The 12,545-nt window shown below is 37.4% G+C and overlaps 1 protein-coding gene across 7 annotated transcripts in view; it reads left to right on the forward strand.

Moving 5' to 3' along the window:
* RAPGEF4 (Rap guanine nucleotide exchange factor 4) overlaps positions 1 to 12,545 on the forward strand; it is a 135,769-nt gene that overhangs the window by 89,495 nt on the left and 33,729 nt on the right. For all 7 annotated transcript variants that reach the window (XM_015868498.3, XM_015868497.3, XM_085552492.1 and 4 more), the window contains 6 exons: positions 2,236 to 2,320; positions 4,903 to 4,963; positions 5,706 to 5,782; positions 6,812 to 6,958; positions 7,710 to 7,825; positions 11,278 to 11,366. In XM_015868498.3, coding sequence (XP_015723984.1) covers positions 2,236 to 2,320; positions 4,903 to 4,963; positions 5,706 to 5,782; positions 6,812 to 6,958; positions 7,710 to 7,825; positions 11,278 to 11,366 — 575 coding nt within the window. The remainder of the gene's footprint in view (positions 1 to 2,235; positions 2,321 to 4,902; positions 4,964 to 5,705; positions 5,783 to 6,811; positions 6,959 to 7,709; positions 7,826 to 11,277; positions 11,367 to 12,545) is intronic.

Consider the following 12,545-nt stretch of genomic DNA (forward strand, 5'->3'; position numbering starts at 1 on the left):
GATTGTCAGCCTCCCCAATGGGCTAACGCAGGACACAAATAGATATACTGAAAGAAGAGTGTAGCCTTTTGTCTTGATAGATATCTGATGTAGTTAGATATCATTCATTCATATGCTAATCTCATGCAGGAATTTGTAAATGCAACACACCATCTTTTCTGTTTTTCAAGACATGCTGGTTTTGCAGGGATGCAATAAAATTCACGTTGTTGCTTTCTGTGGAAAGAACTTTTTATTAAAATCTTCAGTTTCTTACATTCCAAGGAGAAGTAGAAGGTGCAAACTTATCTTTCTTTATTTTATACTTAATTAAGCTGTTACTGCCCCGCATAAATCACTAGGAGCGTCAGCCTTGTAATTTCAAGCCAGATTTAGAAATAGAAAATAATAATTTGAGCCACTAGAGGGCATAGCTGTACCAGCTCTGATTCTGTTTCTCCCATAACCTATTTCTTTCTGTATGAAGAAAGGATAACGTGAATTTCATCCAAGACATTTTCTAATAAATTGGTCTTTCATCTGGTAATTATAAGTGCGTGTCACTAGCAAATGAAGAATAGATGAAAACTACAGCTTGCTTGGCAGAGAAGAGGTCAGTTTTCCTTATATTTCCTATGACTTGTCAGTATTTCTTTCATCCAAAAGAAGTCCCTGTCAAACTTCTTTTGTCAAAAAACGAAATACAGCTGCAAAGTGGCATGACTGCTGGAAGCTCTCTACTTTTCACATGATTTAGACAGACTATTGAACCAAGCAATTTTTACCCAGGAAAAAAAAGCTGTAGACACTTATATCCTGGATGTGAAATCCATCCTGGTCCTCTGGACTTTCCTGTGATACTTTGTGAGAAAGATGGGGTTTTTTTTGTTTTTTGTTTTTTGTTTTTTGTTTCAGATCCTTTAGGACTATCCAGTGCTCCACCTCTCCTATTAATTCTTTGCAGTCCTCAGAGCATTTGTTCTTTTTTTAGCAATCAGTGAATCTGGTAATGTAAGGCTCTGCAGAAATGCAGTTACTTAAATCACACTGAGAGCCCCATTCCTTGTTGTCCTATAGGAGGAATATTCCTTTGTTGATGCATGCTTTTTATTCATGGCAGCATCTTGTGGTGTTTTCAGTGAAAGAAGGTGGAAATACTGCGCGGTCCTTACTTACCTATGTGGCTGAACAACAGCACTCAACGTTAACTCTGGAGCAGTCATTTGATGTCCTCTGGGATGCACTGCTCACTTTTGGAATGCGTGCAGCAGAAATTCAGGCATTCCTTTACAAAGCACCATGACTGTCCATTTGCTACAACTAGTGCCATGAGAAAAGACATACAGGTCTCAGGCTTGGGAGTCCTTTTGAAAGGAGCAGATCTTTAAATATCATTTCTGAACATTTTACAGACAGAACACTTGGTTTCATCAGAAAAGCTGCGTAATCATGTCTCTGTAAGGTGGTTACCATGGCTGCTGCTTGGTGTCAGTCAGGGGTTTCTTAGGGCTTCTGTTCTCTTTGAGTTTCAGTCCTCCATCCAGAACCATCACCTGTCCCTACAACACTGGTGAATGAAGTAAAGGTGCTCAGGGACTGTATTGTTTTCTATAGCCACTTGTGTATACCATGTTTTAACAGAAGTGGATGACAGGTCCTGGTGAGGAGGAGGCTGCAGTCAGGGTCACTGGCAGTGCTTCAGTGCTCAGCGGCAGTGAGCTTCAACATCCCTGCTGCTGCAGGAAATGAACGTATGTTTCAGAGCCTTGGTACAAATGGTAAAGCTGTTGCTCTTTAGACTTAGTAGAAGGATGCTAGGTTGTACAACAGAGGCTGGGCACACACTGCTGTAGAGCAGAGTGCTGGAGGTGGCTCTGGGCTCAGAATGGCCTATACGTACTCCTGCGTAGCCTATTTTTTCAGTGTTACTCTAAACCAGTTTGGGTAGTAGTATCAAACTATGCTTATTTTTTTCTTAGTTTAAACCAGCCATGCGTAGCAAAAAATCTGCCTCTTGTGAAGATGTAAAAATGTCTAAACAAGATCCTGTTCTTATCTTGGCTTGATGTGATACTTATTCTTTTTCTCTGCTTCTGCAAAATGCATGGTTTATTTAAGTCATATCCAGCATACAATTATTTATTGCCTAAAAACATAACTGACATATTCAATAGACTCTACAGCAGCATTATGGGTTATTTTGTACTTATTTTGGGAGTTTATTGATTTAGATGTGCTTTTATCCTCTCTCTATAGGCCTGGCCAGAGAAGTATGGATGATTTAGAAATTATATATGAAGAACTTCTTCACATTAAAGCCTTATCTCATCTTTCTACCACAGTAAGTGATTTTAAACATATTGTTTATTGCCTGTAGGAACTTTGAATTTTGGAAATAGGAGCTTCTACCACCCTCCCAGTTATATTTTTTTTCCATGCAATGATGGTATTCCCACCTGCAAATACCACAGATCAAAACTACCTTTGGATATTAGTTAAAATTATCTTTGTGTGTTTCTGCACAGCGCAGAGCTGTCACGGGTGCCTCTGCCTGGGTCTGTACATGAGTTCAAATTGAGATGGATGGTATCTGACTTCACACCTGGGTTTGTGATGCTACTGAATTTCAGCAGAATAGATGTCTCATTTCTGAACTTCAAGAAGTCTTGTCTTTAACTGGTTAGGAGAAGGAATTGCCTGGTACAGAATGGTATTCTTTGAGGTGCTGGCTGTTGGAGTTCGGTTCTAGATTGAAGGAAACCTTATCACATGCATTCCCTCTGAGTGGGCAACAACAATACAGTGAAGCAAGAGTAAATTACATGCAGAAAATACCCGGATGGGAGAATACAACTGTTGAAAGTCTCACTGGCAGTCATTCACTGTGCAGGCAACTGAAACAAGCTGAACAACACTTGGTAGCAGCAAGCGTTGAGTGCTTTCAGAGAAAGGAAGCCTTTCAAAAAGTAGATTTATTTTTGATAGTTGTTTCTTTGGAAGTTCTTGATGATTGTCATAATTTTCTGTTAACTTTGACAGATGGAGGTAATTATAGAACTGTGTAAAAATACAACATATGAGCAATGTTTATGAATTTGGAAATGGTGATTTTTTGGTCTCATGGATTAAAGCAGAGGGTGGAAATCACTTCTAGCTTGGAGGAATTCTTTAGAGGCAACACTGCTCCCATGAACAGGAATATTAATGATCAATCAACTTGAAAGCAAACTGAATGCTTATTCATTTTAAGCCAGGCATAATTCCTAAAACAATAACTTCTCTAGGTAAGCTATGGGCAGCGGGAAGTAAAATGGATGAAACTCAATTTGAGTGAACTGATCCCTGCTGGAGAAGCCTGTGAACATGTATGAATCAAAAACAATTATATAACACAGTGTTAAAAACAAATCAAATTCTTGGCTTCATAATGAGAATTCATTCACTGCAGAGACAAGTGTCTGAAACAACTGAGAAGACATCTGGGGATGTATATGGGATGTGAAAGCTCTCTACAATGTACAGAACAGTGCCAACGGCGCATACTTCCTGACCTTATTAAAGCTTCTTTGCCTTTGAGCTCAGGATATAAAAGAGCTGTTAGCTTAATTGTTATAGAAATAACAGGCCTGCAGGTGTGTTAATTTGTCGGTGTGTTAATTTGTCAGTGTTCTAATATGGATTGTCCAAACAGCTCACTCTATCCTAATTCTTACATAGTGCAAACAAGGAGTGCTCTGCACAGTCTGTCAGGAAGGAGCTCTGGGAGAGAGTGTGGTATAGAATGTTTATGCTTGGCAGCCAAGCAAGGGTTTGGTGCATGCCTTTAGACATCAGACCCCGAATCTGTCTACTCACTTAAAGAGATACAGCCACCATCTGATTATCTGCACCGTGTCCAGAATTGGAGGGTTCCTACCCATATTTTTCTTAATGGCCTAAGGATTATCCATTTTAAATACAGATGTTCTCAGATTAAACGTAGGGGAGAACAGTGTGAAAACACTGCTCCTTAAACAGATGTCAGAGCCAGCTTTTGATTTGTATTTGACACTTTGAAGTTACCAAATAGTCCCTCTGAAACAGCTTATTGCCAGCTGATATTCTCTGAAAATAAGAATCCCTCTGCCTGGTAATTGGCCTCAAAGTCAGTGGAGAATTGTGGTTGTATAGGGAGTGACATTAAGCACACAGAAACTCTCAGGATAATGTGAGCTTTGCAGCGCTGCTGTTACTTTGTGAAAATAGTGCCAGTGGTGTTTACAGAGAGAAAAAGCAGTTTCAAACAGCAGCTTTTTCACCAGAAATAACTTCTCTGTTAACCAGAGTAAATCACATCAGAGTAATAAAAACCCAAAGAAGAACAGCTGGATGTCAAGTGCAGTGTTGCATTCTGCAGATCTTGGAGGAGGTGGTGAGCTGGACATTTTGTCCATTTGGGCCAGGGAGGGGTCTCAGCAGGTTCCAGGTGGCTTTGCCTCACTGCTTGACACAGCAGAAGTGGCCAAATTAAACCCATAAGGGGAAGGTATTGATTTCTCAGGGAAGAACAGGTGTACTGCAGAGCCCCATGGAGTAACTAGAAATTGCTAGAGATTTTTTAAAATAGATTAGCTATCAGTGCTTAAATTTTTCTATCATGTTAATTGTTAAGATGGTTTCATTTGTATTTATATGAAGAAAGATGTGGATAACAATCTGAAGGGTGCCCTTTCCTGAGTCATTTGCAGTGGGTAAACACAGAGCTTGTGAAATGAAGCCAATCAGTTGGGAACAGGAGCCTGAGAGAAGCAGGCCACCATCTGACTGCATGACTGTATAAGTGCTGAATGACACAGAGGAAAGAAAAAGAGTGGTTGGATTATACTATATATAACAAGGAAGGATAAAATGTATCTGAAAGCTATAATTTCTCTCTATTTTAAGGTAAAGCGAGAATTAGCAGGTGTCCTCATTTTTGAGTCGCATCCCAAAGCTGGAACAGTCTGTAAGTAAAAAGTCCTGTCAGATCTTCTTTCTTATATGTAGCACAAGCATTTGCATTCTTGATGTTTAAATGACAAGAGAATAAACTTAAATGCACTCCTCAAGCTTGACTGGCAACTAGTGTTCAAAACCTGGGTGTTAGGTGCTAATTTACTCTGCTGCCCATTTCAGGGGCAGTAGCAAAATTAAGTCTGTATTCGTGGTTGGATGTATACAACACCTGTGATTTGGATGAGTTCGTATCTGGAATTTTGGTTTGATCCAATCTTTATTTAATAAAGAGTAATTTGATATTTATTTCATATTAAGAAGCCATCTTACTGCACAAAATAAAGGACTTAAAATTTATGTTATTTATACTAAAATGTTTTACCAAATGAATGTCAAATTCACAGCTGCTATATAATGGGGCTAGAACACTGTGCTTCTAGTGGGATCCAAGTCTGTGTGCTGACTTGAAATTGATAGTCTGATATATTATGGTAGAGTAGTTGTTGCAATTGTAGTACAAAATAAAAATAAATTTCACATCAGTGCAACAAAATAATTACTATATGGATGTGGGTATTTTTTTTTTCATAAAACCTGAAGGCAGTAGCTTTTTAAATCACTGTATGATCTTTTTCAAGGTAATCTTGAACATGACTGCGATAATTACCTTGAATTTTATTGAATGCAGAATCTGGTCCATTTATGCTTTGAATAACTGTACTTTCACTGTACAATTTTTCTCTCTTTTGTAGTATTTAATCAGGGAGAAGAAGGTACTTCTTGGTACATTATCCTAAAGGGATCAGTAAACGTAGTCATTTATGGCAAGGTACTTCTTTCAGAATTATTTTATTTAATTCTTATTATTGAAATTGTAAGAATAAGCTATGAAGGAATGCACTTTAATTTAGAGGAGAATTACTTATCTGAGGATACAAATTGAATGCAGTTCTGTTAAGAAATGATCCAGTGGTTTCACTGATCATGCTTCCAGTTGATTGCTATATGATTTTGGCATATGTTACCTGCATTCTGAGTATAATTCAACATAGCCACATCAGTATCCTTAGGACAGTGTCATTTGCTGGAATTTGAGGAATTTTTATCTCATGGGAGTTTTTGTCCTCTAACTTTTACCACCATCTCCTCTTACCTTTGTACCACTGACTCTTATCACAGATGTCGGGTATGTCTGACAAGAGCTGCCCTGTGGCTAGGAGTTCTCAGGCTGAACGTGACACTGCCAAATCTGTGTCACCTCTTCATTTTGATTAAGTTTCAGTCTGAAAAGCATCTCTACTGAACATCCTGTTTATGAGAGAGGTTTTTCAAGGACTTTGGCATTCAGCAATCCCTCGAGTCTTTAAAAATCTGTCTTTCTCTACTGATTTGTCATTCCATTAATGAGAGTCTGTACCAAGTGTTTCACCAAAATCTTGCACAGGGACTCCTGAATTTAACAGAGGAGGAGCCAGATTGTCTGATACTGTGAATGGAAGTAAATGGATTTGTGCTATGTGAAGATACAATGTTATGTGCTGCAAATTTTATCTTCTTTTTCAGTGCCTCCTTAAACAAAGCAAAGAACATCTTTCTGTCTTGAGAAGGGCTAAAAGAGTCCTTCACGCTGAATGTAATTTCAGAGAACAAGCCAATTCTTTTCTATTCTTGTCTTTCTTTAGTAATAGTAATAGCTGGTTATCAAGTATTGTTTCCTAGTCATTATTTTGGCTGTTGATTCCCTGCCAAATACATTTGTTTTGGTATTTGATTGTGAAGTCCGGTGTTTGTATAAGGTTTTTCAATAGAATCTACAATAATAATGGGGTTCTGCATGTAAATGTTTTGCTCTGTGCAGGGTGTGGTATGTACTCTGCATGAAGGAGATGATTTCGGCAAGCTAGCACTTGTGAATGATGCTCCCAGAGCAGCATCTATTGTTCTACGTGAAGACAACTGCCACTTTTTGAGAGTAGACAAAGAGGACTTCAATAGAATCCTTAGGGTGAGTGTGAGAAGGTCCGCTCCGGCAGTGTGATGTCAGAACTTGCAAATCTTTCCCAATTTTATCTTATTTGCATGGATATATTCATATCATTAACCATGTTTGAAGTGTTCTCTAATTACAAAACAGATATGAGACAATCCAGAAGATTAAGTAAAGAATAATAGTTGTTCCTACCTTAGCTATGAAAACAGAAGCAATTGGATTCTTTGTCTCTCATGCACCTGTATTTTAGAATTTGCTTAGTGCTCAGTTTGTCCTTGATTCCGAAGTGATCTCCCATGCAAATAGTGAATAAAACAAGATCTTATTCCCCAGATAGGTCAGTGGCATGTGCCTCAAACTCTATAGGTTCAAGGCAGAATCAAGAGGCAATTGTACTAACTTACAGGTAAATGCACCGATGCCTTTACCATAGGTCTCTAAAAAGATATTCCCAGCTTATTTTTACAGTTATTAAAGTCAGAGCAAATATATTCCAGAATTCAGCTGTAATTCTGTTACTGAAATCTGCAACAAAATACAAGCTGTTTTATGATCATTTGTAGTATAGAAATAAAATGTGGTGTCATCCCATATTGGAATTAAAGCATGCCTAGAAATTCAGCAATTAAATCAGCCTAGACAGGAGTAACTGTGCTAGAAAAATGATGGGCTAGAAAAGTGACGGTGTTTCAGTCGTGCACTTTTTCAGAGTAATTAATCAGCCAAATTGGTTCAATTGCTTTCTTAATATTAACTTGTCTTGCAGGATGTGGAAGCAAATACTGTAAGACTCAAAGAACATGACCAGGATGTCTTGGTGTTGGAGAAGATCCCAGCAGGAAACAGAGTTTCTAATCAAGGAAGTTCACAGCCCCAGCACAAGTATGTCACCATTCACTAGCGTGGATTTCAGACAATGATTCACTTTTTCTTACGTGTTATTAACCAAACTACAGCCTATTCTCCCTCTCAGTGGAAGAGTGCAGAATATATAAAATTTTCTTCCATTTTTTTTTAATCGTAAGCTGATCACATGTCCCATGGTGCATAATGTATCTATTTCCAGCCATGCACCAATTCTATGATTTACACAATAATTCTGTAAGGATCTCACTGTAAATACTTATCTCATATAATAGCTTCTAAATAGACTGCACATGGAGAATGCTGAAACCCTATTAAGCAGAGCTTCTGTGTAAAACGCATGAGGAAATACATTGTTTTACTGTTAAGTGCAGATGTTTTCATTCTGGATTATAAGTGTTTTATGCATACTATTTATATACAAATAATGACTTTAAGCAATGAAAATCGCACAGCTTATCTTACAGAATAGATCTGTACCATAATAACAATATTCCATATAGTTTCTTTACTTTCATACCAAAAGGGGAAAAGTACACTTGTGTTTAGATGCTACTGTGATAAGAATGGACTGAGGCTATTATAATTCTAAATGTTGGTTAAACCCCCACAGGCTTAGTAAATGCCTGATGTACAAGTGGATGGACAATTTCCTGTCTTTAGAAAAAAATTTCATTTTCTTTAGAAGAGAAATTCGAATTTTCACCAAAAAAAAAAAAAAAAATGTAGCTAATTTCCTGGGGGATGTTTTGGATACAGATTTTACCTGAATTGGGATTTCACTTCAGTATTTTATGTGCAAAATTGAATATAAAGTTCTGTAAAGATTTGTGAACAGTTAAATAAACCAGTCTTTATATTTCACACATTTCACATATTTCAGAAACTACCATTTCATCCTTCAGTTGATCAATTAGAAAAAAGATCAAAGAAATCATATACTCTTAGGGCTGATTTTTCCTGTCTAAACTAGGGAAGTTGACTGCAGTCAGTGGGTTTGCACCTGCAGCTGATATACCCAGTAACTTGATCGTAGGCTTAAATCCATCTTCTTTGATCATGTACATTTTTATACTTTTAAAAGAGACGATTTTATTTAAACAATTTAAATACAGCTTTCTTTGCAAACTCTTTGCACCAGCATTTCTTCTCTTACTTAACGTTTTCTTGTTCAGTGTTCGATAAAAATAGGGACAGTTATAATGCCAGGTTATTTTACAACTTACACTTTGGGAATATTCACAGGTAATGTTCAGAATTTGCTTCTATAAATATTTTATGCACTTGGTCGGCTTCTGGGCCCAATCAGTGTACCAGAAAGGTAACTTTAGCTGATAACTATTACAATGGACACAAGCAATGTGAGAGAGGAAGTAACTTTGAGAGTTCGCCGTCTGCTTTTCAGCAGTCAGATTACTTTGTTAGTCTTGTGTTGGCAACGTCTTTTTGCTTAAAATCTTTCAAAGTGAGTTAAATGGACTTGAAGATGATTTTTCCTTTTTTTTTCTTTTCCTTTTTTTTCTCTTTTCCTTTTTTTTTCTTTTCCTTTTTTTTCTTTTCCTTTTTTTTTCTTTTCCTTTTTTTTCTTTTCCTTTTTTTTCTTTTCCTTTTTTTTTTCTTTTCCTTTTTTTTCTTTTCCTTTTTTTTTCTTTTCCTTTTTTTTTCTTTTCCTTTTTTTTTCTTTTCCTTTTTTTTTCTTTTCCTTTTTTTTTCTTTTCCTTTTTTTTTCTTTCCTTTTTTTTTTTTTAAATGGCTGCTCTTATGCTTGAGAGTTCAAATCAAAGTTACTGGTGTATTCAGATTTCCAGAATGTATTACTGGAGTGTGTTTGTTGAATGCTCAATACTTTGGAAAATCACTGGGCCTCAGAGAGAAGTTTAACAGGGACCACTTTTTTGAAGGCTTGCGGTTTTGGCTTCAGGTGGTTAGTTCACATTTCTGATGATGTCTCTAAAGATGAACCGTCCCGTGGGCTTTGTTCACTGAAGTGGTACATAGCACTCAAACTGGAGAAATGTTCTACAATCCAGAATTGTACCCCCATACATCCAGTCAAACAAGGAACTCATTTTCTCCATCTTAATCTTGGTGAAAACTTCAATTTGTGAGCAAATCCTCTGAGCTGCAGTTCAGATTCTGATGCCTCCTCTCCTTAGGAGATGTAGCTCCCAGAGCCATGGTATCATACAGTGACAATTTTGCTTCAAAGCTCTGAAGTTCTCACTACCAAGATCTAACTTCTCTCTTTATGGGTGATCACACTCACACAGGATAAATCCAGCAGCCCTGCAAGTCACTTCAGTGTTCATTTTCGCTTTCATATTCAGAGTACAGCAACCTGTGATTTCTCTGCTTCACTCACTTAGATACTTGGTTAGTATCTCTGTGAGAATGTGTGCTGGCTTAACAAGTGTTTGTGTTCTTGGGACATCAATACCATTCTTCCAAAGGGGTTGGCAGGTAAAAGAACTGTGACGGTCAGCGCTCAAAGTGAGGAGGAGCTCCCAGGAGCTCAGCTCCACCACTTATTTCTCAGCAGGAGCAGAGTATCTTCACTTCTCAGGGTTTTTTCTTTCTTTCTTTCTTTTTTTTTTCTTTTTTTTTTTTTTTTTTTTTTTAAGTTTCATACTTTATCATTTGGATACCAAAAAAGTGGGGAAAAAGGAGATGCAAAGATTGAAAGAGTGGAGGGAAAGATTATTAATAATAATAATAATAAATCTGATCTGCAAGGAGAGTCACCAAAAGATGGCAGGACAAGTGAAGCAATATCCTGTGGCATCCTGCTGGTTCTTAAAATGTTGCCTTTATTCCTGCATTGGACGGGGTAACCCAACTGCTGCACTACTCTACTCGCCTCTTTCAGTTTAATCCTGGAAATGTACAGTAGTAAGTTTATCCTCTTGCAAAAGCTTACTTACCTCAGCATTTAAGGTGTTACACAAATCTGACGGTTCAGCATGGTATTTCATTATCTGCTTTCATCTTCTCATACCAGTCCCTATCAATGATACTGGAGAAAATTGTTTGCTTGCTCTGACAGTGATATAAACCAGTTCTCATTTCATGCCCATGGTAAGTCTGTTAAGACCCTCTAATGACTACGAATTGCTGTCATTACTGAGATATTCATTCACTGTGGAGCAGCATTTCTGATTGCACTTCCCTGGGTTTGTACCAGTTTAGTTCTGTTGATTGCAGCATAACTGTGGTGATGTTACAACAGAGGACTTGTGCAGGAAGGCGGCTGTCTGTCATCTAGTACTCCCTGGGTAGGGTAGAGAGTGTTATTGCGTGCATTACACAGAGGGCAACAAAGTAGGTGTGTTGTTTCATCCTAAGGCACTCAGAAATTCTGGTCAGAGCAAGTTTTTGCAATTTGCACTCTTTATTTTCTTGCTTAGGGTACAAATGTTACTTGATTTGGTGTTTTGCCTATGAGACACTAACCACTCCTTTCCTTCCCTCAGATATATTGTGATGTCAGGAACTCCAGAGAAAATTTTAGAGCACTTTCTAGAAACTATGCGCCTTGAAGCAACTTTAAATGAAGCAACAGGTGCGTGACAAAAACTGTATTGTTATTGCTGCATGCAGTCTTACTCGACGTAAGCTGTAATGTGATGATTTGAAAAGCAGCTACTAGAAGGTTTTCCTTGAATAAAAACTATCCAAGTTTTTATTGGATAGTTGTGTTTTTTTTTAGTGAAAAACCTCAAGAAAGTGTAGGAAATCCAGGATTGAAGGCAACAATTCATTCTTTCTGCTCTATTGTATTTATACTTTCGGTTCTGAGGAGAAAAGCAGAATCTCAGAAGATGCCAGTCCACTAAACAGAACTTTAAATAAGCACAGCTATAATGCCAGAAAAGAGCATGCGTTGCCACCAGAACGTAATGGTACTCAAACTTATTACTTTGGTTGTCACCTGATACTGTGCACTGGCTTGATCCCTCTAGCCATTTTGTTGTGTACTAGGATAAGTTTTCCCACACTTTTATATCCTTACCACATTACATTTAAATTACTTGTGATACTGTCCCACGTGCAGGGAAAGGAGATTTTTTTTTATGTAAAGAAGAAGAACTCAGCACATCATGGGATGAGTCCCAAGAATGCACATTGCTGCAGCTGCACATAATAGACTGGTTTTTATTAACGTAAAGAGAACAGTGAATTTACATCTAAGGATAGAAATATTAAGTACTCTAATTCAGGAGAAAAAAAGAGATTTAGGCACAGAAATAATCCTTATTATGATAAAGTGATGCAGAGGCTTTAATGTTAAGCTACAGGATATTGCATTAGCAAGTTTTTGGCGTAATGGATATCTAAGAGGCATATATTCAAAGCTGTTAATCCTCAGCTAGTTCATTGCTGACCACAGAGAATTGGAGAAACATTTACAGTGAGCTGTAAATAGTGGAAGAATTGAAAGATTACAGAAATCCATCTACACTGTATGTTTTAATCATTTTAAGAATAAAAATGATACTTCTCATAGGTACCTAATTATCAGGATTACAAGCAAAATGTTCTTCTTTAAACCTGCAAGTGTATCATAGCAATTTCACTGTTCATACCACGCCTGTATTTTATACATTTTTCTTAACTAAATTGTTTTTCAAGTCCTTCCAAACTTTGATTCTTATAATCCAATGTCAAGATTATGCACATATTCTTGCAGGACAAAAACATCACAATTCACAAGCCCAGCTATTTTTAGGTTATAGGAGTT

Source organism: Coturnix japonica, chromosome 7 (assembly GCF_054131305.1).
Source record: "Coturnix japonica strain WE chromosome 7, WE-NBRP24, whole genome shotgun sequence".
NCBI classification, from domain to species: Eukaryota; Metazoa; Chordata; class Aves; order Galliformes; family Phasianidae; genus Coturnix; species Coturnix japonica.